The 25,072-nt window shown below is 41.3% G+C and overlaps 1 protein-coding gene across 4 annotated transcripts; it reads right to left on the reverse strand.

Annotated features, from left to right (window-relative positions):
• Positions 1 to 1,086: 1,086 nt before the first annotated feature.
• FERMT1 (FERM domain containing kindlin 1) lies at positions 1,087 to 24,140 on the reverse strand. Of its 4 annotated transcripts, XM_049800338.1 has the most exons (16): positions 24,102 to 24,140; positions 22,535 to 22,666; positions 20,087 to 20,259; positions 17,053 to 17,286; positions 15,362 to 15,508; positions 14,556 to 14,769; positions 13,394 to 13,496; positions 11,682 to 11,789; positions 10,645 to 10,776; positions 10,455 to 10,504; positions 8,125 to 8,249; positions 6,691 to 6,797; positions 5,731 to 5,952; positions 4,905 to 5,029; positions 2,817 to 2,958; positions 1,087 to 1,538 (listed from the first exon to the last, which is right to left on the reverse strand). In XM_049800338.1, the coding sequence occupies exons 2-16, from the start codon at positions 22,660 to 22,662 to the stop codon at positions 1,365 to 1,367; spliced, it is 2,184 nt and encodes a 727-aa protein (XP_049656295.1). In that variant the 5' UTR covers positions 22,663 to 22,666; positions 24,102 to 24,140; the 3' UTR covers positions 1,087 to 1,364. The 4 variants fall into 4 exon arrangements, with proteins under 4 accessions (XP_049656295.1, XP_049656297.1, XP_049656299.1 ...); XM_049800340.1 differs by lacking the exon at positions 22,535 to 22,666 and having other exon boundaries at positions 24,102 to 24,134; XM_049800342.1 differs by lacking the exons at positions 20,087 to 20,259; positions 24,102 to 24,140 and having other exon boundaries at positions 22,535 to 22,576.
• Positions 24,141 to 25,072: the final 932 nt, after the last annotated feature.

The following is a 25,072-nucleotide window of genomic DNA, read 5'->3' on the forward strand; positions in this document are numbered from 1 at the left end:
TGCTGAGGAGAGGGAAATACAGAGGACTGGGAAGCAGGCTGTATTGGCTCTTTCTTTTGCAAAATGTAAAGCTATTGTTTGTTTAAACTGGCACAAATTGGGAGTGATTCCACTGCAGCCTACTGACAGGCACTGGAGAAAAGCAGAGGACACGACAGAAAAATCAGGGCTATCCAGTCCCAGTGACATTTATGAATTATGCAGTAATTTCTGCAACATCTCTTGATGATATGACAACACCTGTCCATTGTATTTCTTCAGATATGTGAAACCAGTTTTGGTTTGTCCAGCAGTTTCAGGAATCCTCCTAGCTGCATTCTCTCCTTGCTTTACCAATCACTACACATTGCAGGGTAGAACCAAATTTCTTTCAACTTGGTGGATATGTGTGGCTCCCTCCAGCAGGCAGAGCTGGTCTGTTCCTCAGGCACAGTATCACTGAGTAATCTGTTTGTATTCTGCATTACATACATGAGTAAGATAATTTCTACAGGCATTTCAGCTCCTCATTCATGAACAAATTTAGTTTAGTTTTGTTAGATGTCACAGTGAAACAGAGTAACAGACAGGAAATAGAAAGGCCTACACTCAGAGGCCTTTTTAACAAGCAAATAATTTTAAATAGTACCTAAAGCATTTTTTTCAACCTGGTAATTAACAAAGTTCCTCAAAAGATCAATGTTTTGAATCCAGTTTTGCCAAGATTAATGCTTTGTTTTAGGTGTCTGGTAGCTTCTATGGCTGTAAGGGAATTGCTTAAATGGATGAAGGTAGACACAGGTGCTCCATTTTTGAACAGTTGTGTAATCACTACTTGGGTTGCGATAGCTCAGTCTGTAGGACTTCGAAACACTGATGGAATGTTTTCTGTTCCCAGTGCAAGTGTTAGACAAGTAATGTAGCTTTGAAATACATATTTATTCAGCTTTAGTTCTGCTAAATACTGGCCTTTCTAACAATGGCCAGTTCAACAGTGGGAGTTGCAGAGCTGTAACAGATAAAAAATTTGCTGTACAGTATCCTCAAGTTACTTGTTCTGGATGCTTAAACAGATTGTTGTAATTAAAAATACTAGATTCAGAAATGCCCAGTGGCTAGACACTGTTTATTAAAAAACTTCTGGCTGTACAAAAGGAAAATAAAGACCATTTAATTTTCTTAATGTTGATTATGGAGTTGCCATACTGCATCCAGTGACCTTGGCTTCAATATTTCACAAAAACTGTAAATAGTCCAGTAATATTACAAGATGGATTGACATGTACAACATTTTTAGTCAGCAATTATCAGAGAGATTTTTGTTTAATCTCTGGTCTTCTTAGCTGTAGGGAGAAGCAGGCAGAGGGAAGAGAGTTTACTTCACCTCATTCCTGACCTCCAGTTAATTTATGGAACAGATCTTCATCCAGTGTTTCATTATGGTCCTTGGAGCGGGTGGACAAGAAGATGTAGCCCCCAATATACTCATGGATGATTTTGCAGTCTGCGCTCAGACACGTGAAAGCGATAGATACATTCTGATCAAACTCAATTGCAACCTAAAGAAAACACATACGGCAAAATCAGAAACAGAGATAGGCTGCATCTGGGGAAAAAGAGCAAGCAGGAGAGCACAGCTGGACCACAAATGCTGTGATAAAGCAGAACCTGTGTCTGCTGAGCAAAAGCTGTAAAGATTTCTGGATCTGGAGGATGTTGAGTGTTTGGCTGCCTGTTTCTTAATTTTCTACTACGGCAGGGCCCTCTTGTGGTCAAAATCTTGTTGCTTGTTTAGACAGGCAACAAAACCGTGCTTTTAACTAGTTTTTCTAATGGCGTATAAAGTGAACACTGAGAAGAGCAGGAATGTCACTCCTGACTCTTTGTACCCTTAACCAATAATGTTTAATACTCTTCATTGTTACATGCTGACCTTAAATCTGCTTTTGGGGGCCAAGTTTTTATTTCCAGCTACTGTCAATTCTGAAACCCAGCAAACTGGGGTTAATTGCTAACTGTGGATTGTGCCTTCTTTGGGAGGGATTTAAAGCAAGCCTAACAGCTTGCCCCAGCATTACAGGCTCTGGCACAGGGACTACTGCAGGAGAGTATTAGGGATTGTATCTGATCTCTCCTGGCTCCTGCAGGTGGATGTGGAAAACTGTATAAGCTGAAGCAGTTTCCAGGCTGCTTGAATTTACATCAGGTCACGCTAATTCCACCCCAGAAATCTACAATTTACAGAGCTTGCTTCAAGCTTTCAAACCCAAACTCTCCAGTGGACTGCTGGGCAACAGCTGGCTGCACCGAGCAGCCTTCATCAGGGTCAGGAGAATCATGGTATAAATCACACAACGGAGCTTCTTTCTCAGGACCGCATACTGACACAGAGGAGCTTGCACCCTGGCCTTGCAATCTCAGTTTGGGATTTGAAAGACAAACTGGGTTCCTGTATCCTCAGTCTCTAATAGACACTGAATCACCACAATTTGGAGGATGGTGCATGAGCTACACTATACAGAGAATTAAAATGAGATTTTTACTGTGACAGAGCAGTAAACATAATGGGTTGGAATTTACCTTTGAGTATTTCACCCCATCAAAATCAAGGGCAACTTATAAAGAATAAGCTTGGTAGGAACCTTTTAAACTGGAGATATTTTCCTTTCTGAATTTTGACTACAGACTCCATTAAGAAAAATTTTAGACAGCTTATTTAATAACATGTCACAACACATTCAAAATCTTTTTGCTCTGAGGCTTGAAAAGATTTTCTGAAAGCATCCTCCAGTGTCTGAAATGTAATGACTGAATGCAGAGAGCCGTTCCAGTTTTACCTGGCGTATTTCCCAGTTCACATTCCACTGCTTCATGTTGGAGAACCTCCATGTTGTGATAGGATCTCCTGTGGCTATATCTATTCGTATCAGCCTGTTATAGGACACTCCAAGCACATCATCCTTTTTGCTTCCTTTAAACCTGAAAAAAACCCCAAACCTTTGAGCAGATCTGGTTTGCAATAATTTCTAGAGAAATGTTTCACCTGCCCTCCTCTGAAAGTGCAGAAAATGTGGGAGAAGTCACAACAGCCTGGGATTGAGGAGAGCTTGGACCCTTCTTTAGAACTGTATTTGTTATAAAGCAAAAATGTAGGCTGGTGAACCATGGTATAAGATGTAAAAGAATCAGGCAGGTAGATCTGGCTGAAATCTTTCCAATTCATTGTTTTCTGCTAAAAATTACTGTTCTGCCAAAATGCATGAATTTGATTATATTTTTACTGGAAAAGTGTCAACAATAATTTTCCTTGCTTCATTTCACTGATGTTGAAACATGTTCTTCTAGTTATGTTCACCTAAATTATATAAGCATATCAAAATATATTTAATATTTTATATTATGTATTGCTATTAACTTACTGAAAAAACTGTTAGTGATATATGCATGTTTCTGAATATACATCACATTACAAAAATATTCAGCCATTTTAACATTTCAACTTTCTTCTGATTAGAGATGAAAAATAAATATAAAAGAATCAGAACTTTCAGGGGACAGAAAGTTCTGAGTTGGAAATAGCTAGGAAAAGATTACTCTGGGAAAGAAACCACCTTCCTCTACCTTCATGCTGAAAGAGAGAAGAAATCTCATCTGTCTCCTGTTAATATTGCCAATATTTTTGATCCTGTTGCTGAACCTTCTCTCCTTAGATGCAGCTGGCCCTTCGGGAAAGAATGTGACCTGGACCAAATTTGTGCCTTAATGCCCCTGACTGAGATACTGCTCATCAGTTTGTAGAAAATCGCCACAAGGTGTTTTGCTCATGCTACAAGATGCAGTTTAGGTGTCGGCTTTGTTTGTTTAACAGAATTAGTGCTGACAGATAGGGCAAAACATCTATATTTTTGTTAGTAAATTAAATAGCAACAGGGAACATTCCTGGGCACTGAACTTGTATTCTGTTCAATTGCTAGAAGAGTCCTAGGCAGAATTCTGGCAGCAACCAAGCAGTGCTCTCTCAGATGACTCCCAGGTACAGCTCAGGAGCTGGGACATGCAAGGACCAACATGATCTGGTAGTTCACATGAGGCTACTGGGTTTTGGGAAGTCAGAGAGTTTAATAGTACAGATGTGGGCTGTTCTATGCCAGCTGGACTCTGTGCCCGAGAATGGTTCCCAGCTGGTTCAATTTATACCACCGATGATTCCTAAGTAGCCCTGGAAGAGGTGTTAAGCACAAATTAAGGAAGGTGCCTCCAAGTATGGTTGTGTCAGTACTTTTCAGTTTTTTGGTGTTTTGTCAAGAAGAAAGAATGCACGTCAGAACCCTGCCATATTCAAGGTAAGTGTCCAGGGAAACTGCTGTGAACGCAACAGGACCTTTCTTGTGCTTACTGCTTTTCCAGATTCACCTAAAAAAAGGGATCGTGTTTGCTGTTTCTTAATGAAATGCTGAAGAAATTATGCTCAGCAAAAAGCTTTTTATCACAAAGTCTGATCCAATTTATCATAAAATCTGATCCAAAATCCAAAAAATCTGATTGTAAAATCTGATCAATCCAGCGAGCAAGAGTTGGAATGAACAAATATACTGCAAACCTGAGGACACCAACAAGACATGGATTTTTTACATTTTAGTGAGTTTATGTCAATAAGGGTTTAATCCCAGTGATATGTTAGTTCAGGCAAAACCCAACAGGTCTGTATGAAGGCAGACATAGTGGAGAGTCTCACTCCAGAAGTGGAGCTACTGAGTGCTACTGCTATAGAAAAAACCAGCAGTATGGAATTTACTCGAATTAAAAAAGGTCTGTGGGGGAAAAAATAGAGAGTGTTTCTAGAACAGGGAGTCAAAGAACTTCCTGCAACTCACTGAGCGTGAACATGTTATGGCAGCTTGACATTGCTGTAACAGTGTGATTACCTTACAATGTAGTAGGATAAGCCAAACTCGGGGAGGGACTGCCATGCTTGAATAAAACGCAGCTTGGCCTCCACTAGGGTCATCTGGGATACGTTTTGGTGGGCTTCCAGAATACGAGCAGCCAACTGAGAAACACAGGAAGAGAAAAACGTTTCAGTTGACTGGAGAACAAAAATACCCTTGCTTTCACTAAATCAAATATCATTAGCTCTGATGCCACATTCAGACACTTAGTCGTCACTGTTGATGCAGATGTACTGCAGAGAGCACTTGGGGACAGATCCTGAGCTACGAGCTACAAGGGCAGAACAGTATTGCAAGGTCTCAGGTCCAGGTTTGTACTGCAAGGTCTCAGGTCCAGGTTTGTGCTGCACTGGGTCAAGCTCCAGTATACTGCTCTGGAGACTGTGTCCTGAGGATGGGTGGGCTGAACTCTTTTGCAGCAAAAGCAGTGGACAAGGAATTAGGTGGAGAGGAAGGAGAGGCACCCAGGCCAAGAGGACAGGAAGACACTGTTTAAGATGCAGACAGTAACTTCCTGTCCTTAAAAACCTTCCTTTATTACTCTGAAGAGACTTTCAGGGACAGCGTTATCAGGAGGAGAACACGATGAGTGACTTAGGAGGCGGTGTGGATGTAGGAGTACTTGGAAGAAGTGCCGAGAGACCTGCCCCTGTGTTCCGTTTAAAGAAAAGGCCTCTTGCAAAGGGACAAATGAGTACTGCAAGATGATTCTACTGTATGGTTTCCAACTGCTGCTTCGATCCAGCCTCACCCCTAAGCAGTCACTGGAACCACCCATACGCAACCATCAAGCTCAGGATACCTGCTTAGACTTGTATTTTTTGGTATAACGTAGTGAGACGAAGCATTCTGGTTTCATATCTATGCTTTCTGGATCAGAGACAGCCTGAGAAGACATGGTCCAGTTCTTCATCTTTAGAAATGAAAGGATCTTGTGGACCTCAGGATGATAAGAGCTATCGGCCATTGTTTTGCCTTTTGAGGCTAAAACGCAAGCAGCCATCCACTGAGCATATTGATTCTCCTGCAACAAAGACAATTGTTTGATGTTTTCGGACAAACAATTTATGAAGATTGTTACTGCTTATGCACCTTTCACTGCACGATAAAACCACTCTGGAGTTATTCCGCGTAATTTGTGTGGATGTGTAATTACTATAGTACTATTGTTCTTCCCTGATTGGGCTAGTTCCACCTACAGGACTGCCTTTGCAGAATAGTTAGGTTTTAAATTTTCAAAGAAATCCAGTACTTTGGAATAGAGTCTTTTGGAAATTTTATTGCATGACTATTTTCCACCTAAAGAACATTTTTACACAATTTGGATTTATACTTTTCAATACAAATGAAATAAACTGAAATAGAAAACTCATGTGAGATCCTTATCACACTACCCTCATCTGAATGGGGAGAGTTCTAATTAAGAAAAAAGAAGAGAACAAAGCCCAAACCTTAGTCCTCTGAAACCACTGGAACAAAATACTCTAACCTGTTTTCACTTTTTTGATTGTTTGTTCTTTTTTTCTTTCCAGCAGCTTTACTTGGAAACTGATGATAAACACAGAATTATTGTCCTTTTATTCCCTCAACCATTAAGTATTTGTTAGAACACCATATCATTCTTAAATTTTACTAAACGTAGATAATAAAGTCTCTGCAGCATCCTTATTTTTCTATACAAATTCTAGAACAGGGCAATTGGTCTTCTAGATAGTCTGCCAATCAGTCTGGAATACAAACTTTCCCTTGTCTGATTACTCACATTATCACATCGTAAATATACTTCATTCATGCCATCAGCAACAGGAATTAGTAATTTGATTCCAAACTTCTTCGCTGCAACATTTACATCTGGTACAACTTCACATCCTAGATCACAGAGAATCAGAAATAAATGAATTTATTTAATTACTACATCACTAACTTTAAGTACTGATTAATACTAAAGAACAGTATTTAATGGTTGTTTTTCTTTGAGATCAAGGGCCAAGACTTGTGAAGCTGAGGCCTAATGAAAGGTTTCTGTTCTGGTTCACTGCCTGGTTGGCTTGCCACGGTGATGAATGCTCTGAGCTGAAAGAGCATATTAGTCAATGTGGAAGAAAAAGGATGCAAGTGCTCTCAAAACCTCAGCCTGATCTTAGGAAACGCTTAACACTTAAAATAGAGAGGAACTGATAAGATAGGCACTTTTGGGAATTTTACCCTAACTGACTTGAAAGCCTGGACTCTATTTGCAGAAGAAACTTAGTACTGCCAGTGGGATGTATGTGACATCTACAATGGAGCTGGCCAGTTCAGGGATCCCAGAGAACTCTGGGACTTGGTATTTCATGCTGATGGTGGTGTTACAGGCCTTCTGGATTCAGCTGGAGTCGAGGATGCCTACAGTTCCCTTTTGTGTCAAGGGACACCAAGGCTGTGGGCTACTTGGTGAGGTTCCAGCCACCCTGGCTAGTTTTACCATGCATTTATCTGACCTACTGAGGATATGCAGATAGGTATGCAGAGCCATTTGTTCACAGGGGTCAACCTTCTTTATATTTCAAAAGTTTCTTCTAGGATGAATCCTGGGCATCACTGTTTCCCTGACGCTGAACAAATGATGTCCCTACAGGAGTAGATGTAGATGGAGGCTATATATGGTGCTGGTGTTTGCTCTGTGTACACCCGGCGTTTCTACTCCAGAAGTACCTAAAGCTGGTTGTAGCTATGGAAATCCCCACACACGAAATGAGCAAGGCCCAAAGAAGGTCTTGGAGCTGTCCCTGCACAGCAGTATATACATGCAACCTATGGCATTCTTGCCCACTGCATCATTCATAATCCTTTACTACCAGTGTGTGTTTGCCAAGGACAGAGGTGAGTACTACTATTTAACATAGAGTAAAAATATTTGGAAATAAAAGTGTCACACAGATCACATTCTCTATCTGACTCATCTTTAAGTGAATTCAGCAGTAAATGGCATTTTAAAGCCAGGTCCAGATAATCTTGATTTGGGCTAAGCTATTGAATCCTTTTTGTTTAGGCTTCTTCTGCAGATGGGGTCTGCCTGCTTAAGAGTCTCAATAACTAAAAAAGTTCCAAGAGTAAGTGCTACTATGCTTGTCTTCCTGAGTCTTGCAGGGATTTCTTGATTTATTCAGTTCACGAAGCAATAGAAAAAGGAAAGAAAGGAAAAGAAAATTCCTACCTTTTAGGTTTAGTTTCTCAATAGGTTCTCCTTGTGCGGATTCCTTGTTTTTAAAATAAGATACTGAAGTGTCTTTAAAGACAAACCAATATGGCTTGATAGCTTTGAGTGACAGCTTCCTTGGCCTAAAAGGAAAAAAAAACCATCACATTTGTTTGTATGGAAATGTACAAATTGCTAAGTCACTCACAAGTATTACTGTGGATCTCAAATTGCTTTGAGGTCACACACATGGCTTTAGTTGGGTTACTCATACTTGTGTCAATGAGGGGGGTGGCAAACACCTGGAACCAACATCGCACCCAAGTTTATAGAGGTTCTGTAGCACTCCAAGAAAAGGTAGTAGTTTAAGCCATCTTCTTCGACTAGGGCAGTGTTACTCCAGCTCCTCACACAGGTATATAGACGGATAAAATCCTCATTTTAATTATCTTACTTAATTTCAATACTTTGCTAATGCAAACTGATTTCTTTCATACAGTAAATTTAAAAATACCTGCTTTGGAATTGAGAATTAACTGATAGATACTAATAGTCAGACATAATCATTGTGCCTGCCCCACCTGTCTTCAGTAAGAGATAAAAATCATAATTAATTCTACTAAGAATACACTAACAAAGCCACGGGTGGCAGGGGGTGGAACAGGGACGGGGAAATGAAATCCCAGGTTCAGTATATTTCAGGAGGGAAAACCAGGGGTATTAGCACTACTTTAGTAGCGAAATACTTCACAACTAGCTACAAAGGTCAACAATGAAGTTAAAAAGAAGAAAAAAGAAAAAAAAATATTCCACTGTCTGTTTAGTACTTCCCTTTAAACCTAAGATGATGGTACAAAGAATCGACAGCTAGCTGGAAAACAGTAGTTTATTATACCCACTCTTGCCTTCTCCAGAGGCTTTCTAGAAATCCTAGTTTAGAATCCTTTCTAGAAAATGGTGATTTTTATGTTTAAATTAAAAAAAAACCCTTGGATTTTCAAAACTGGCAAACATTTTTAATTTTCCAATACAGTGACATTCTTCAAAAATAAGGGACTATAATTTTTTTAGACTACTAAAATTATTTTTCTATCAAAAAAAAAGTTGCTGAAAACTTTTTTGAAAGCTTTTTGTTGGTTTAAAAAAAATACTGTAATTCTCCACAATATTGTCACCCACCTGAAAGCAGTATTTACTACTGTGCTAATGTGGTGCCTACTGTGAATAAATGTGAATAAAAGTTCACTATATGAATAGAGTCAGCAGTATGACATGCAGAGCTTTGCATTTAGGTTTACGACATGCAGAGCTTTGCATTTAGGTTTACAATTAATCAAATAATTATAGTAACAAAATGTTGTTCCCTTAAAGAAATATTTTACACCTTACCTAGTTTCTACAATGTCTTAGGTTTAGTAAGTGATTTATCATGTACATAGGAAATCTTTCATGATGAAAACTAACTGCTGAATGCTTTTAGAAGCAAACTGCTGTACTGCTGAGGAAAAATAAACACTCCATTGTTAGAGGCAAGTAACTGACAGAACTTAAAAGGCTTAAATTTCCTTTCATCTTAAGCCACCTTAGTAATTCGAATGTCAAATAAAATTCCTAAATTGGAAATTAATAATTAACAATTCTTAACAGTTAACAACAATTAAAAATTTTCAGGTGCAATTTTCAGTTCACTGACTACAAGTACAATTTGTTAACAGAATGAATCTGATAAATATTTGTGCAATAGAAATATTTATTTTTCTAAAACACAAAGACTGTTTCGTGATAAAAGGCATTACAGACTTGAGGTCACTGCAGTCATTTAAAAAACCCATAAATCAAGATATTATAGTGGGATCACAAAAACTCATTTTGATATTAGAATAAAACAGATTCCGTGTTTGATTAGAAAGGGGTAATTTGTTTGTTTCTTTTGTTTAAAAATATAAATAAATCCCCAGGGTTGCTTTCAGAAATTCCTCTCAGGGAGAGCTGAAAGTTTTTTCTAGTTTTTCATTGGAAAAAAACAGTAAAGTGTGATTGAAAACAAAATTGTAGACTCTCTTGTTTAGAGTTGATGATTGATGAGCACTAGGAAATATGAAGAGCCTGGTCTTTTAATAAGTGTAATTATAGCTACCCCAGCACCCCAAGAGCTAGAAAGATTTGCTAAGAATCTTGCTCAGAAGCAGTAAGAGAAAGATTTGAAGAGGATGATATTAGGCTAGTTAGATCTATCTGGTATATTTGTTAATTTAGAACTGTAGGATCTAGAATGAAAAACTCAAGAGATCTCTTGTATGCTTAAGCTTTTTGGTTTGTATATTTTATTATTAGTTTTAATAACTCACCTAACTAGCCTGAGATTATCAGCAAGTTTCGGGATGTCTGTGATGTCCTCCTAGTAGGAACAATTAGGAATAATTTTAGTACAATGCACTTTGTAATGAAACTCTGTAAAAAAATCAGGAACTAGGTAGGCTCATCAGAGTCAATGCATTTGACACAGTGAAAGCAATTCTGGGATCCGAAAGGACCTACCAAAATGTTACTTGCGTTTCCACCTTCCAGTGTCACTTCCAGATTAGAAAGTGCAGCTTCTACTTCATCTACTTCTGATTCACAGGTGAAATCTTGTGCCTCTGATGATAATGATAACTTACTTACATGATACTAAAATAAAATATCAATATCAAGTAGTCAATATACCAATTAGCAACACACAATCACAGCATCTGAAAATAGGCCATTTGGTCTTCTGGGTCTTGGACAGCTGCGTAAAGTTCTGCAGCATGGAACCACGGGGTTTTTCACAAGGAAGCAGGTATGTCCACTATGATCTCCACTGCAATTACTGATAACAGTTTCCTATTTTGATTGCCAGTGTTTCTAGTCCTTCACTGTATAATCGTCCCTGTTTTGTAAGGCTGACTGAGTGCTAACATTGCATCCCCAGTACTGTCAGCTGTAAGTGCCATCCATATCAGGTGGAAACTTGGCAGCGAGGTTCTGTGGTGTTCTGCAGTGTCTGGCTGTGAATTTTTTGGCAGCTCCATTTACATTTAAAAGGAAGGAATTTATTATTAAGAAACATTTGTGCCTTATTACCTACAGTCAGGGACTAAGCCACGCTAGGTCATGTTAAATTTCTATGTACTCCATAGCCTCCCTATCTTCACATTGTGCTATAGCTTTTTTTTGGTCTGTTGTGAACGTATGTATTTATGTATTAGAGAAATTTTCAGGAAGACTATGCGACAGGATGGTTGTGAGTATGGGAAGCAAAACTTCATAGTAATCCCCTTCAGAATTAACTGGTATCAAAGTTACATCCTGGTTACAGTTTGCTTTAGATAATGTTAGTAAATGGTTCCACAATGGTATGTTTCAGTTTGAATAATGGTGAGCTGCTACTGAATTTAGTTGGTTTAGTTGAAGGATGCTGCTTATTGTTTCTCACTCAAATAGCAGACCCCCAATCCAAGCAGAGCTATTGGCCTGGGCTCTATCCTAGTCTTGTCCTAGCTTGTGCTTGCCTCCTGAAGAAACAGGTTTTGCAACTTGGGTCAAGTACATGCCTGTAGTGCAGCGAAGATCAACATTTCTTCCTCTGTGCAGTCAATTTCTTCTAACAGGATGGCCCAACGGGCTTGTTCATATATTTGGTTTATTCGCACTGCATCATACTGTAGCAAAAAAGAACAACATAGGTCATTAACAACCATCAGGATGAAGATTCACGATGAGGTGCAGCTGATCTAACATTAACATAGGGCTGAAGCCATAAAGGTTGTTTCCTTCCTCCTGCCACCTCTGCCCTGCTGTATGTTCCCATCCTTCTCTTCTGCTAGCTCATGTGATTGTGTGTAGGGTCACAGTGGCTTGCTGATCCAACCAAAAATTAATCAGGAGTCCTTGGCTGAAGCAGAAGGGGAGATTAAGACATCCCCTTTTGTAGTAGTAGGCCTTGGGCTGGTTTAACTGAAATGTGAAACCACACTATGAGAGTGAAAATAATGTGACATGGCTGATAAGAACGTGACATTCAACAGCTTGCTACTGCCAAAAGACAGAAACTCATATTCCTTACTTCCCCTCTTTTGCTCTTGGCTTTTTTCGGTTCTGGCTCTATCTTTGCGCTGGCTTGACATTTGTCAGATCCTGCTGTGAACTGCTTTAATTCACTATCCATTTTTTGGATAGTGATTGTTCCTTATTATCTACTTGGTTATTAAGCTGAAGTGCCTCACAAAAATATTTGAGCCCGAGAGCTGGCGAAAGGTAGGTGATGGGAGGGTAAACCTTGGAGCATGACCTCTCCCAGTGCTGGCGAGCTATTAAGTTGCCTGAAGCTGTTTTGTGTTATTTCGTCCTATGGCTCCATGGCTGGCTGGGGCAGAGAAGGGAAATGTTTGTGCTGCTGAAGTTGAGACACGTACTTGAATTTTAGTGAGGATGGCTTTTCACCCCAAACCACGCAACCTGAACTAGAAAGTGCCCTTCTATTTATCTGAGATGCCTGAAATGAGAGAGTTTTATAGAATTTACAGAAAATAACAACATGAAGGCCAAATCATCTAAAATTCATGTTTCAACTCTTGTTGATTTACGCTGGTCAATGATTGTGCTTTAATTTCACTAAATGTATCACCCCAGCCGTAAAAACACTGGCTTAACACAACCACCATGACTGACTTGCAGTGGCGATAAAGGCAAATGAGAGGCAACCTGAGAAAAACATTGAAGTGATTTTTGAAGACTAAGTCTTGTTTCAAATGGGACTTAAACACTGTTGCTGAACTTTCCAAAGGTATTTAATCACCCAGTCATATTGAAACAAATTTAAATGTCTGAGTGCTTCTGAGGGCTTCAGCCCAGAAAAGCTTAATACTCAGTGAAGGGCAGTGGAACATAAATGTAATTTTTAAGTCCATTTTCAAAAATAGGGCTTATACCTTTACAGCATTTAGGATACTGTTGGTTTAGTTGTTTTCCCCTTAGTTTTTCTTGTTAAAAGAGAGGCAGAAAGCAAGCCAGCCCCTCTGGAAATCTGGATACTGTTTCTGGTGCTCGTCAGATCTCATCGTTATACTTAAGATCTTATTTCAGGTGAGGAATGGTGATTCAGTGTCCAGAGGGGAAAAGTGCAGCCTTAGCTGAGGGGAAGAAGTTGAATTTGATCTCTGAAGGGCCTGTAACAAATCCTAGCTAAAATCCGGTATCCTTGTGCTATGGCTTCTTGACATGAAAGCAGGCAAACAATGAATAGCAATAAAAACAAAGCTCTTACTTTTGGATTCAAATCAAAGAAAGTGTAATATTTAAAGCGTAAAAGAAGTTGATCGTCCTCCAGAATGCCTTGTTCCATAAGTGATCGAGATGAATCTAGCCAGCTGTGGAAGAAAACAACCCACAGATTCATCTGTACAGGAAAAACTATCACACCTGCAGAGCTCTAATGTAATTGTAACACAAAAGTGGGAACAAATAGCTCTAATTTCTGCAAGTCTGGGGAAAATTCATGTAACTCAAGAAGGTGGAACGTTCATATGGATTTCCCACTTTCATTGTATAAACACAATACCTGCAATCTTATATTTTTCTCCAGCACTATTGAAAACATCAGCAGTAGATGCCAGAAACTGAGCAGTAACTAGTTGTGGGGTGACCTATGCCAAGAAGATTCTTTCTTCTTGATCTCCAGAAATGGGAGGTTCATTTAAGCCAGGGCAAAAGTGTGCCTGTAATATTTAGAACTTCCACTTTTCATTTGCGTATTTGCAGTTTTATAATTCTAGCTAGTTCTATTCTGCAGTGAAATCCAATGAAAATATTGAAGTCACTGTTAAACACTCCACAGATTTAAAATTACAAGCCACACTTTAATGCTAGAGAGACAATCCTCTCAAACACTTGCACCACTAAACCCCCTAGTGCTCTGTATTATTCTTTGGTGAACAATAAGCAACGTTTGCTTGTGCATAACTCAGTAAGCCACCTATTTGTAATGCATTAGAGCTTCATTGAATTTATCCACATGTATATTTCTACTGTCAATTTAAAGCCTTTAGTGTTTGGTATCCAAACTGTCCTTTAGCTGTGCCCACAGTGCTAAACTGGATTTGCCTTCATCTAACAACAGAATTTAGTCCAGAGCCTGCACAATTGCATCATTCATCACTATAAAACAAAATTTTAAATTTGTTTAAATTTAAATTTGTTACAATTTAAATTTAAATTGTATTTAAATTAAATACAAGAACGTTGTATAAGGAAAAAAGATTAAAAAGAGTAAGTATTTCTGAAACAAAACCTAGATCAAAGCATGTTTTTAAGTATGAATATAGCCGTGTATCAGGGGTTTGTTTTCAAATTCTGCTTTACGCTTAAAAAGCTGGATTAATGCTACCCTTGTTAAGCCAGCTCACAACGATCTCAGAGAGGCATCTTACCCTGCATTGAGTTTGGCTTTGTCAGCTAAAGTCCGAGGCTGGTACATCTCCGCTAGTGTTTCCTGAGAACAGTTGGGATGACTGAAGGCAAGGATGCTGCAGTTCTGCTCAGTCAAGGGACTGTCGCTGAACCAAGTAATTGTAGAAGAAGCTGGTGTCCCACTGATGGGATCATAAACAGGTGTCATGGTTTTACTATAGAAACCTGGACTTCCTGCAAGTTAAAAGAATAATGTGTTATTCCAGGGAAAACTGCCTTCAGACTTCGGCAGTCTACCACTTTCCATCATAAAAGATCAACCCTTTTCTTTCAAGACAATCTCCTATCTCTGCTGTTGACAGCAGGCCTTGTCCTTTCGCAGGTGAAGTGACCTCAGGGACAGAAGTGCCCTTTCTTGTTCTGTGAGATATCTCAGTTGTATTGGAGATAGGAAACACATACTCTCAAGCCTTTATTTCTTGTTTTCCTTGCAGGTTGCCAAACTTATTGGATATTTTAAGACTCGTCTCACATTTTCAAAGACCAGCAGCACATCCTGTGTGCAGGGCCGCAGCTGGTCACCTGTTTTCTGGTATGGCCTTTCTCATATCCATGGAAAGGAAAACATTTTAAAAGACAACAGAAAAATATTGATATATTGGAGATTTCAGTAACTTCTTGAAGCCACGAGTTTCAGGCCAACTGTGTCTCTCTGACTACCATCCTACGTCAAACTGGTCTCCCTGGTTTTAATTGTGTAAAAACGAATTTCTTCTTCTTTTTGACTTTCAGTCAGAAGAAGAAAATCATATTGATTTGTCATTACCTGATAATCCAGAACTCACTGGAGAATTACACAGGTTTAAAATATCTTCCGTAACTGGTTCTTTGCTGTTCTTGTCCTTTTTCTTTTTCTTTTTGAGTATGTCTTCTGATTGCTTCAACAAAGAGAGTTCTTCTGACCGCCTAATATCTACAATGGCAATTTGGGAAGTGAAGCAAGATGAAACATTTGAAACTTAGCAGTTTATATCCAAAAAAAGCCCATGGTTGGTAATAGCATTTGGGGAAGCTCCATGTTGCAATCTGCATTTTATTTTTAGCAGGTTGAAAGCAGTAGTCGTGGAAAATCCAGTAATTCAGTAACAAGGCCAAAGACTTTGGGCTGTAAGGGTGAGTTTTGACAGGATTTAAGCCTGCTTTTGTAGCAAGCCTAACTGTATTTTAGAACACCAGGGAAGAACTCTTTCTCCCTAATGGCTCTGCAATCACCTTTGAGCATAATAACCCCAATGAAATGTCTGACTTATGATTAAGCAGGAACAGAAATGGAACCACTGTATTGGAAGTTCATGCCTTTTATTATTCACTATATTTCACGTACAAGATTCTGTCTTGGCTATATACTATTTCATAATGCACTACTGATTCAGACATGTATTGTCAGTTGCAAACCTGGCACTTTGTTTCTGAAAAACACTTTTTTCCTGGGGTAAGCAAAACCATTTTTGACAGTATTCACTCATGAGGAAAGTTACAGGGTTCCTGTCCTGACTCAGTCTGGAAGAAAACTGTGGGTAGAAATACTTAATTCAGCCAAATGTCAGTTGAACAATTATGGCATCATTTTATCAGAGCTGTTAAGTATAATAAAGACATACTATACCTTTCACAATCCACTGCTAGAAGATGAAATTGAAAGCTGCATTGTGGTCAATACAAGGTGGTAAATTCCTTCTGAAGATTAATGTGTTACTGGGCTAAGCTTTGAAGATCTAAATTAAAATGAGGATTTTAATCCCCATTTTACCCTAAAACTAAGGGATTCTGACGGCTGTTTGGAGACTCAACTTACTCCTGTTGATCACAGGCACACAGGTCTGGCATGCTCCAAAACCTCATCTCTACTTGGAGGTGCTCCATTATTGGAAAGAGTAGAGACTTGGGGACTCAGTGCTGCAACACACTCATGGGCTTGTGTGAGGTAGTTAGGTATGCCCTGGTCTGAAGAGGTTTGCGCATATAAAAGTTTTGAATATTTAAAACGTGCTCCTTCTGAAGTGAATACATATAACCGATAGGGCAAGTTGAATATCATTAATGCTAGTGAAAATAGGTGATAAATCAGTTGACACCAGTAAAATTGCCTATGATGAAGGCTGGTGTAGGAGGTTGGTAAGCTGAAGCTCTTAGCCAATGGCGTAGAATAAGCAGGACTGAGTCCCGCTCAAGGACAAGGATCCCTACAAAACCGTCAACAGGTCTTTGACTCTCCAGTACTCCTGCAGCTCATGGGACACATTGCTGATACTGTTTGCATCAGTTATCATAAAACTGAGAATAACTGACATGCACTGGATACTAAAAACCAAAAATATCTGTCTTTTGATCTTGGGTCAACTCCATCAAATTTCTCCTTGAGCTAAACAGTTTTGTGAGTAAGGACTTCACATCAAAACAAAGTCACCTAACAAAATGCTCCAACTTAGATGCCAGAGGGGATTTAGCTTTACTTACTGAGAATTTTACAGATGTCACTGACAGCTTTGAATACCATAGAAGAGAAGCTAACTTTCAGTCTCACAGTCTTCATGTTTGGCAAGCGAAGCCGCAGCATTTTGTGCTGAGTAGTAAAGAACAGCTTAGCATCTGCCTGCACCCCGCATTTATCGAGTGTCCAGTGGGTTTTCAGAAGCCAACATTTTTTTTGCTCCCACCAAAGAGCATAGTCTGACCAATCTTGTGATATTTCTAGGAAAATACAAAATGGTTATTAATAAACTATGAAGCAAATATACAAAAAACCTGGTTTGGAAACAGTGCTCTGCAAACAGGGGAATTTATTTACATTAAAGTTTCTGAGACCTAGAGCCCATTTGCTGAATACTTGTGGCAGTCACTGGGAACTAACTTTGTTTTCTCTGAAGAGTTAACCTGGGTGCTGACTGTGGCACTACCTTAGTCTTGCAGATATCCGTAGGGACAGTTCTTCTCCTGAATCTGGTGCTATACATGGTCCAATGCTGCTTGGATTGTGCTGGTATATGGACTAGTAACAAGGGTAGCCACTTCACAACTTGACAGCGCAAGCTGAAAATCCTCCTGCAAAACCTTGTGTGCACCCGATGGGCACAAGTTCTTCCACAGTCTCCTGGGAAGCACCACTGAACGGCTCGTCTCTATAGCGTTAAGAACCAGCAGTGAGTCCCTTGAAGCCTTGGTGACAACAGCTAAGGGCTGTTCTCAGCTTTTCTCTGTGGCTGTGAACATGGATGTTCACCTGAGTGCAGCCCACTTAGGACAACTTTACAGTGGCAACATTCTTTAAATAATCGAGGAGAAGAATTATTGTTTTGGGAGTAAGCCCTGTGACAATCAGGAAATAGTTAACAACCTCTCTAACCAATATGATAACCTTCTCTACCACACAGGATGGAGAAACTTGTAAGAGAAGTAGAAACTTGTAAGGGAGGTAGAATGGGCACGATGCGATATGGTACAGTTAAATCTTTTATTAGCCTGTGCAGGAGGGCAGGCTGGTGTGACTGACCAGGGACTGACAAGGGTTGCCTACAGAAACTTCTCAGAGAAGACAAGCCTGCCAAGAGATGACTGTCTTGTTTCACTAATATGGACTTGCCTGTGTTTTGCTTAAGTAAAAAATGTTTGTGTATTTTGTACTTCGAAAACATACAGATAAAGTAAGGCTTGCTGAATCAAGAACAGATAGAAGACTTTGTTCATGACTTACATTAAGAGTTTTCGAGCTTTTCTCTGATTATGTTTGAACAGTAAGCAATCCTGACTGAAAGGTGTCAAAACCTTGACTAAATCAGCATGAGAAGCACATGCATAAGGAAAGAGATAAAGCATTGCTGCTCTCGGTTTCATGGGGAATTCCAAGATTAGATGACTTCCCAGATGCCAATGATGTGCAGTAGCAGGTAAAGTTTCTGTGTGATCTTGGTCAAGTTGTTTCAGTCTTCGGCATCATTTCTTGTTCCTCCTCATTAGCTCTGCCAGGTAGAGGCTATCCCTCACCATGTCTATAACACGGTAGAGGCCTATCCTATTTTGGAGTTTCTTGGTAAAAATTGTGTCTCAAGAGAGCTGCTGACACAAATTGCTTAGTTACAGATTTGCTTTAAATATTATTTAATATAGAAAGCTTTTCACACTAATTATAAAAATACTGTGAAAAATTAGCCTTCTGACCCAGTGAGGACTCCAGCTACCATTGGTTTGCTCGCTGAATTGTGCGTGTAAGTATACAGAGATGTTGGTAGAAATGTATCACAGATTTACTACCTGCTTCAATGCTAGAAAAGAGATTCCTTGATAAAACCACTATCTCCAAGTAAGAGCTTTTCCATCACAAAGGGTGTTGGTGTAAAAATGTCCTTCTGTTGAATGGGAGCCTTTTGGAAAGAATATCTTGTGCATCTCCCTTTTGTTTCCTTCAAAATCCGTGTTTGAAAACAAAACCTTTCACTTGGCAGTAAGAACTCTGAAATTATTAAACTGCCGATTTTAGATTTCTTGATGCTATTTTGCTGAAGGGTTTTATTATAGTTCAGTTTTTCTCTTCTTGTTTGTCTGAATTCAAGCTATGTAAAAAAGACTAAAGTTTCATGGAGGTTTTTTTGACATTTTTTGTTGTTGCCACAAATCGTGTATTTCTAGAGCAATGCATAGTAGTACAAAGCTCATGGTGTTCCCACTTGGCAAGTCTAATCTAGCAGACAGGTGCCTTTCTGTGTGACGTTGGTGACTGAAGACTTCTAGATTTAAGAATTCCAGGAAGAAAACCAATTCTTGAAGAATGAGTTGCATATGAAAAGCCTGTGACATTGATATAATAATCAAATACCATACTATCTTGTCTGTATCTATTACTCTGCAGCCTCAGAGTGCAGGGGATTATTTTGGGACGCAGCTCCATTTGATGGCTTTGAGTTAAAGAAACCTAGATTCTCTTATTGCCTGTAGCGCTGACTTGCTGTGACTGTACACAGGACATTTAACCTTTCATTTCGCATCTTTGGCTCGGCCAGTCTCTGCTCTTCACAGCTGTTCCCTACTGAACATATGCAATGGATAACATAGCTCAGATTTTGGCTAGAATGCCACTATAGCACAGGAAACAGTCACTTTTGAAGTGCCTTTGTACCAACTAATCCCATCTCTTTGCTGCAGGTGGATAAATAGGGCATCAGCTACCTTTATTGCTCCACAAACTAGCCACCTGTAAGTCTATCTGGAAAGGGAGTCGAATAGTTAGTCTAGGCCAATTATATTTGTCTAACTGAAAGACAAAAACAAACCAAAGTTTTGTTTGCACTGTGATAGTATATGGGTTTTAGGCACAGACAGGGAAGGGTTCTGGCCACATAAAAACCCTGCGTCTGCAGCACCGATGTGCTCGGTGTACCGTTACAAAGAAGTAAGTGAGGCAGTGCCATTTCAAAATGGCAGGAGCCTCTTTTTGTAGAAGGAAAGCTGCATGTATTATTTTAATAACACTGTGTAAATTAAACAGGTCTTTACTCACTGATTTGTTCTACTAATTTCAGCATCACTCCTCCAATATGAAGGTCCCCTGTGACCCGCAGTAAAAATTCCTTTTGTACCTCTTCATGTTGATGATCAACTGTCACCAAGAGCTCCCAGGAGTGAGACCCATATTCACTTGAGGAAATCATTTTGGAAAGGTCTATGTAAGCTCTACAAAACCAAGACAAACAAACAAAAAGGATTTTTTCCCTCCACTCTCCGAAACAAATGAATTTCTCCATAGTCTGAAAGTACATCCACGCTGCCAAGACTTCGCAGTAGCCTTGGCTGGAACTTCAGATATGTAATCTTGTTACCTCTGAACTAGACTCTGCTCTTGTGATTACTCTTGCAAGATAGGCATGTGGGATTTTTTTGGTTTTATTTGACACCCCCGCCCTCCCAACTCAAGTGTCTCCAGTTGGGTAGAGATAGTCCAGTTTTACCCAGGTTTTCCCCACTATACAGTGCTAATCTGTCAGTCTGGACACTGTAAAGCCTGCAGTTGTGGGTGGGATCTGTTTTGGCAATCTGTCCAGTGAACAAAGGAATTTCATTGACTCGTACACTTACAGCTGTAATTTTTGCTGCAAATGAACTTTTACACTCGGAGTTCTGCCAGCTTGGTCCCATGGGACCAAAATCAGAGAGCAATTTTACCTATCTGAGTAGAGGTGAGGTGAGACAAATAGTTTTAATGGCTCTCTGCCAGCAATATCTAGGCACGTATCTGCAGTTTCTTGCACAGAGATGTAGGCATGTATCCTGTCTCAGCAGGGTGAATCGTCTGAGATCCCACCAGGCTCCTGCCAGGACAGATAAACAGTAATCATGCCAAGCCAAACCAGAGAAGATGCTCAAAGTAGAAGCCTTGGTTATCATCACTAGAGTTCTGCTAATTACTGAAGAATGAGCTTGTAGGTATAAGGTGACTGATGCTGCAGGAAGGATTTGTGATATGTAACCAATGAGAGAAGATACCAGATTAGCACTCAGTGTCCTGTCAAACTGAACCCTAAGAAACCAGCCTTTGCAGTTGAAGTTTAGGCAATAAAGTGGATGACTTCTGTTTATTGCAGACTTTCAGCAGCACCTGAGAACCCAAGTCACAGACAGAGACTGTTAAAGGTGCTGTACACAGGCTGCTTCTAACACAAAAAATAACTAGGAGTTGTTTATGAAGAAGGCTAGAGGGGCTGTAACAACATTAACAGACTTGTAGTTCTTTCAAAAAGAAGTATTTAGTAATTTAAAACCTTTAGCCTAAAAGTTAGGTCAAAACCAGAAAAATCAAGGACAGTTGTCACAGGTGAGGAGTGAGAGAAGGAACGACCTTTTCTAGGACTGACTGCAGGACAAGATCAGACTAGCTTAGGTTACACTAATGTAAAATTAAGCTAAAGGTTAAATACAGCATGCCTAGAAACAGGGTGAAAATTTAAGTTCACCTATTTACCCAATTTATAATAGCAAACCTTTGTGTTACTGATTAGATAATAAAAGAGGCTTTTAGTGCCAAAAGATACCACTCCTGGGCAGAGCCCAGTACAGTGTTAATTCTGATGTTCCCTTCCAGAGATGCAAGGAGGTTCTTGTACCTGAACAGCCAGCCTGTTACAGCTTAATCTTCCCCAGATTTTCAGGTGTTATTCATGTTTCTTAATGTCTTATGGTTTAAGAATTTCAACAGGAAGACTTCTGATACTTTGTTAACTTATGTATCATGCAGTATTTGTATTATGGAGTACAACATAAATCAAAGTCATCTAACTGTTTCAGTGGAGTTCTTATAAAATCTGTAGACTTGGTTCCTTGAGCTCCTTTTGGGCCTAGGCCATGCCTGGTGTCAATCCTACCGATATAAAATTTGATATCAAAGGGATAATAGAAATATGGTGGTAATGACAAATTCTACTAAAAAGGAAAAGTGATTCCAAAGGTAAAGGCGATGAAATTGTATCTGTTAAAGATTAGATTGATCCCCCCTCAAATGAATGACAATATAAATGAAACAATCTGTCCAGCTCAAAATCATCCCTTTAGGGGAAAATCACCTTACCAAGGAGTTTCGCTAAAACAGTGCTGGGAGTCTGCCCTGAAATTCTAAAATCATGATGACTTACACACAGCCCTCGCTCTGAAAAGTGCAACTTCATAATCATATGACTCCAAGAGGCTCATTTACACCGAGGAACAAATGCTACTGTTAATTAGGTTCTTGGATGTGCCAGCCTACACCTTTTCACCAAACAGTTACTAAACCAACAAGGATTGATCCTTATCCAAGGAGTTTGTTTGTTTTGCCTTGGTAAAGAAAGACATTGTGCTGGACACTGGAAAACAAATGTGGCTCTCAGGCCTCTGGGATAGAGCTGGGATTTTGAATTTGTGCTGCTGTGTGCCACGTGGATATACTAGCTTAGGTATGCATTAGACCAGGGGCTACCTGGTGGAGAGGAAGGGCTGTGCCTCTCCTGAAGGCGCAGAGTCCAAGACACAGCTCCCGAGATGGTCTCCTGGGCAGATGAGGCTTTCAGCACGAGGGCAGTACAAGGTGTAGAGAACAGTTATCATTGCACTGTATTCATAGCAAAACAAAAATGCTCACTTCAGAAGAGTCAAAATGCCACTAGTCACACTCCTAAGCGTCAACAACAGCTTTAAAAATAAATAAATCTACAGCTGGCCTAAGCATGAGAACTAGGTGATTTCATTTCAGGAGCATAGGTATGAAATCTGGCAGAAGAACTATATTTTTTCCTATGCTTAGTCCACTATGAGCTGGTAATGTTACAGAAAAGAAGCAGTCTCATCTGCCTTCTTGTGCCAGTGGAAATATTTGGGAGCTGATCTGGATTTTTTTTTTTTTTTTCCTTTTAAAATTTGGTTTAGCTTCCCGGTCTAGTTCTGCATACAAATGCTTGTGCTGACACGGGTGAAAATGAGCAGCCCAAGGGGTGGGTGAAACTCTTTCTTCGTTCATGCTGGCTTAGAAAACCATGGCCTCAGCGCAGCTAATCCTGGCACTCCATCGTTCCCTAAAGCTGCTCTCCTCCCCACTTCCTCTTCAAACCAGGAGGTTTTAGTTTGATGATAAGAAAACACAAACACTAGTAAATCTATCAGAGCACGCCACACAAACAAAGCCTAGTCTCGAAAAAGCGTGAAGCTAAGCAACGAGGGCAACTGACTATTGTGTTTACAACCCAAACCACCCCAAACTGCCAGGGCAGGCTGTGCACGCCCCATGTCTTAAAACCTTCAGGCCAAGACTGGATCTGCTCCGGGAACGCGCCCCAATTCCTGGGCTCCAGGCGGGTTGCAGCTGTATGGCCTGGCACAGGGAGATCAAAAAGGCCAGAAACGTGTCTTCAGGCTACCGCTGCCTCCAGTCGGTATTTCTGCGGAGCATTTTAGCCAACACAGCTATAAAAAAGCAGCGATTACTCTGCAGATTGAGCTCTCCCTACATTTTCGCCCTCGCAGCCCCCAACTTCCAACTTGGTGTGGAAACGCAGGAGGGCGTCACTCGTACTAGAGCGGGAATAGGTCCGCTGTAAGGGAAAGGGGGGGAAGGCAGAGGATGGTGCTTCTCTGACTGTTTCTAAGTCAGGCAGCGCCCTGGCACCTTCCAGAGGGTAACTGCTGGGAGGGAGGCACGGGGTGAAGAGGCTGCCTCCCGCCCGGCTCCGAGGGCAGAGCCGGCGTTCGAGGAAGTAAGTGCCAGGCTGCCGCTGCTGGAGTGACCCCGGGGAGGAGGTTCCCCGCGGGGGGGGGGGGGGGGGGGGCCGGGAGCGGATCAAACCGCAGCGATTGCAAGCGCTGGAAAATAATAACAACAACAATGATCGTAACCTGGTCGCCCGGCGTTCCTCCCCCGGCCCCTCCGCGGCTGCCCGCCCGCCCGGGGACACACGCACGCTCCCGCCCCGCCCCGCGCTTCCCCGCCGGCGGCGAACAGCCCTTCCCGACCGCGATCGCTCGCTCGCTCGCTCGCTCGTTCGCTCACTCACGGCCTCCGATGGCAGCGCCGTCCCTCGCCTCCCTGCCCGGCTCCCGCTCCCTTCGCCTCCACCTGGCGTCTGAGAGGCGGGGAGGGGAGGAGCGGCGCCCGGCCCGGCCCGGCCCCACCGCCGGCACCCCCGAGGTAGGCGGCCCTTCCTTTCTTCCCTTCCTTTCTTCCCTTCCTTTCTTCCCTTCCTTTCTTCCCTTCCTTTCTTCCCTTCCCTTCCCTTCCCTTCCCTTCCCTTCCCTTCCCTTCCCTTCCCTTCCCTTCCCTTCCCTTCCCTTCCCTTCCCTTCCCTTCCCTTCCCTTCCCTTCCCTTCCCTCGGCGGGCAGCGCCGTGCCGGCAGGTAGGGAGAAGCCGGCGGGGAGCGCCGTCCTCACCTCCCCTCCTCGCCGGCAGCCGCCCGCCGGCGTCGTTCTCCGCGGCCCCTCTCTCCGCAGCAGGGCTGGCGAAGCTTGCTGACTCGCCAGAAGCGTTTGTCTGGCGGCGGCGGCGGCGGCGGCGGCCACCGCAGACCGGCGGCTGCTCGTGCGGCTGGAGCGGCCAGTGGAAAGTAGCGGCGTGAAAAAGGCTCTTTCTGGGGGAGGTGGCTGAGGCACGGCTGAAGGCTGCCGGGGGAAGTTGATAGCTACCCTCAAGAACAAAGAGTGGTAAAGCCGTATCTGAAATACCTCTATATCTCCCTTTCAGGAAGTGAGAGCCGGTGTAAAGATACCAGAAATGCGATTTAAAAGTTAAATATTAACTTTAGGGTCAGTTTGAAACATCTACAAGGCTACTTTAAGACCGATTGGTGTTGGAACATGTAGCTACGTAGATAGAAGCCACTCCGTAGTGACCATGGCTAAAAGGTTTTCTCCTTCTGTCCTGGAAGCCTTCCTGTCGGGTGCTGGATGTTGGGTGTGAAACTGGTAGACGTGACTGAAATACCCACGCAAGCCACGCTCAGGCATGCTGTAGCAAGGAGGGCCTGTTAG

This window comes from Accipiter gentilis, chromosome 5 (assembly GCF_929443795.1).
Source record: "Accipiter gentilis chromosome 5, bAccGen1.1, whole genome shotgun sequence".
Classification (NCBI taxonomy): domain Eukaryota; kingdom Metazoa; phylum Chordata; class Aves; order Accipitriformes; family Accipitridae; genus Astur; species Astur gentilis.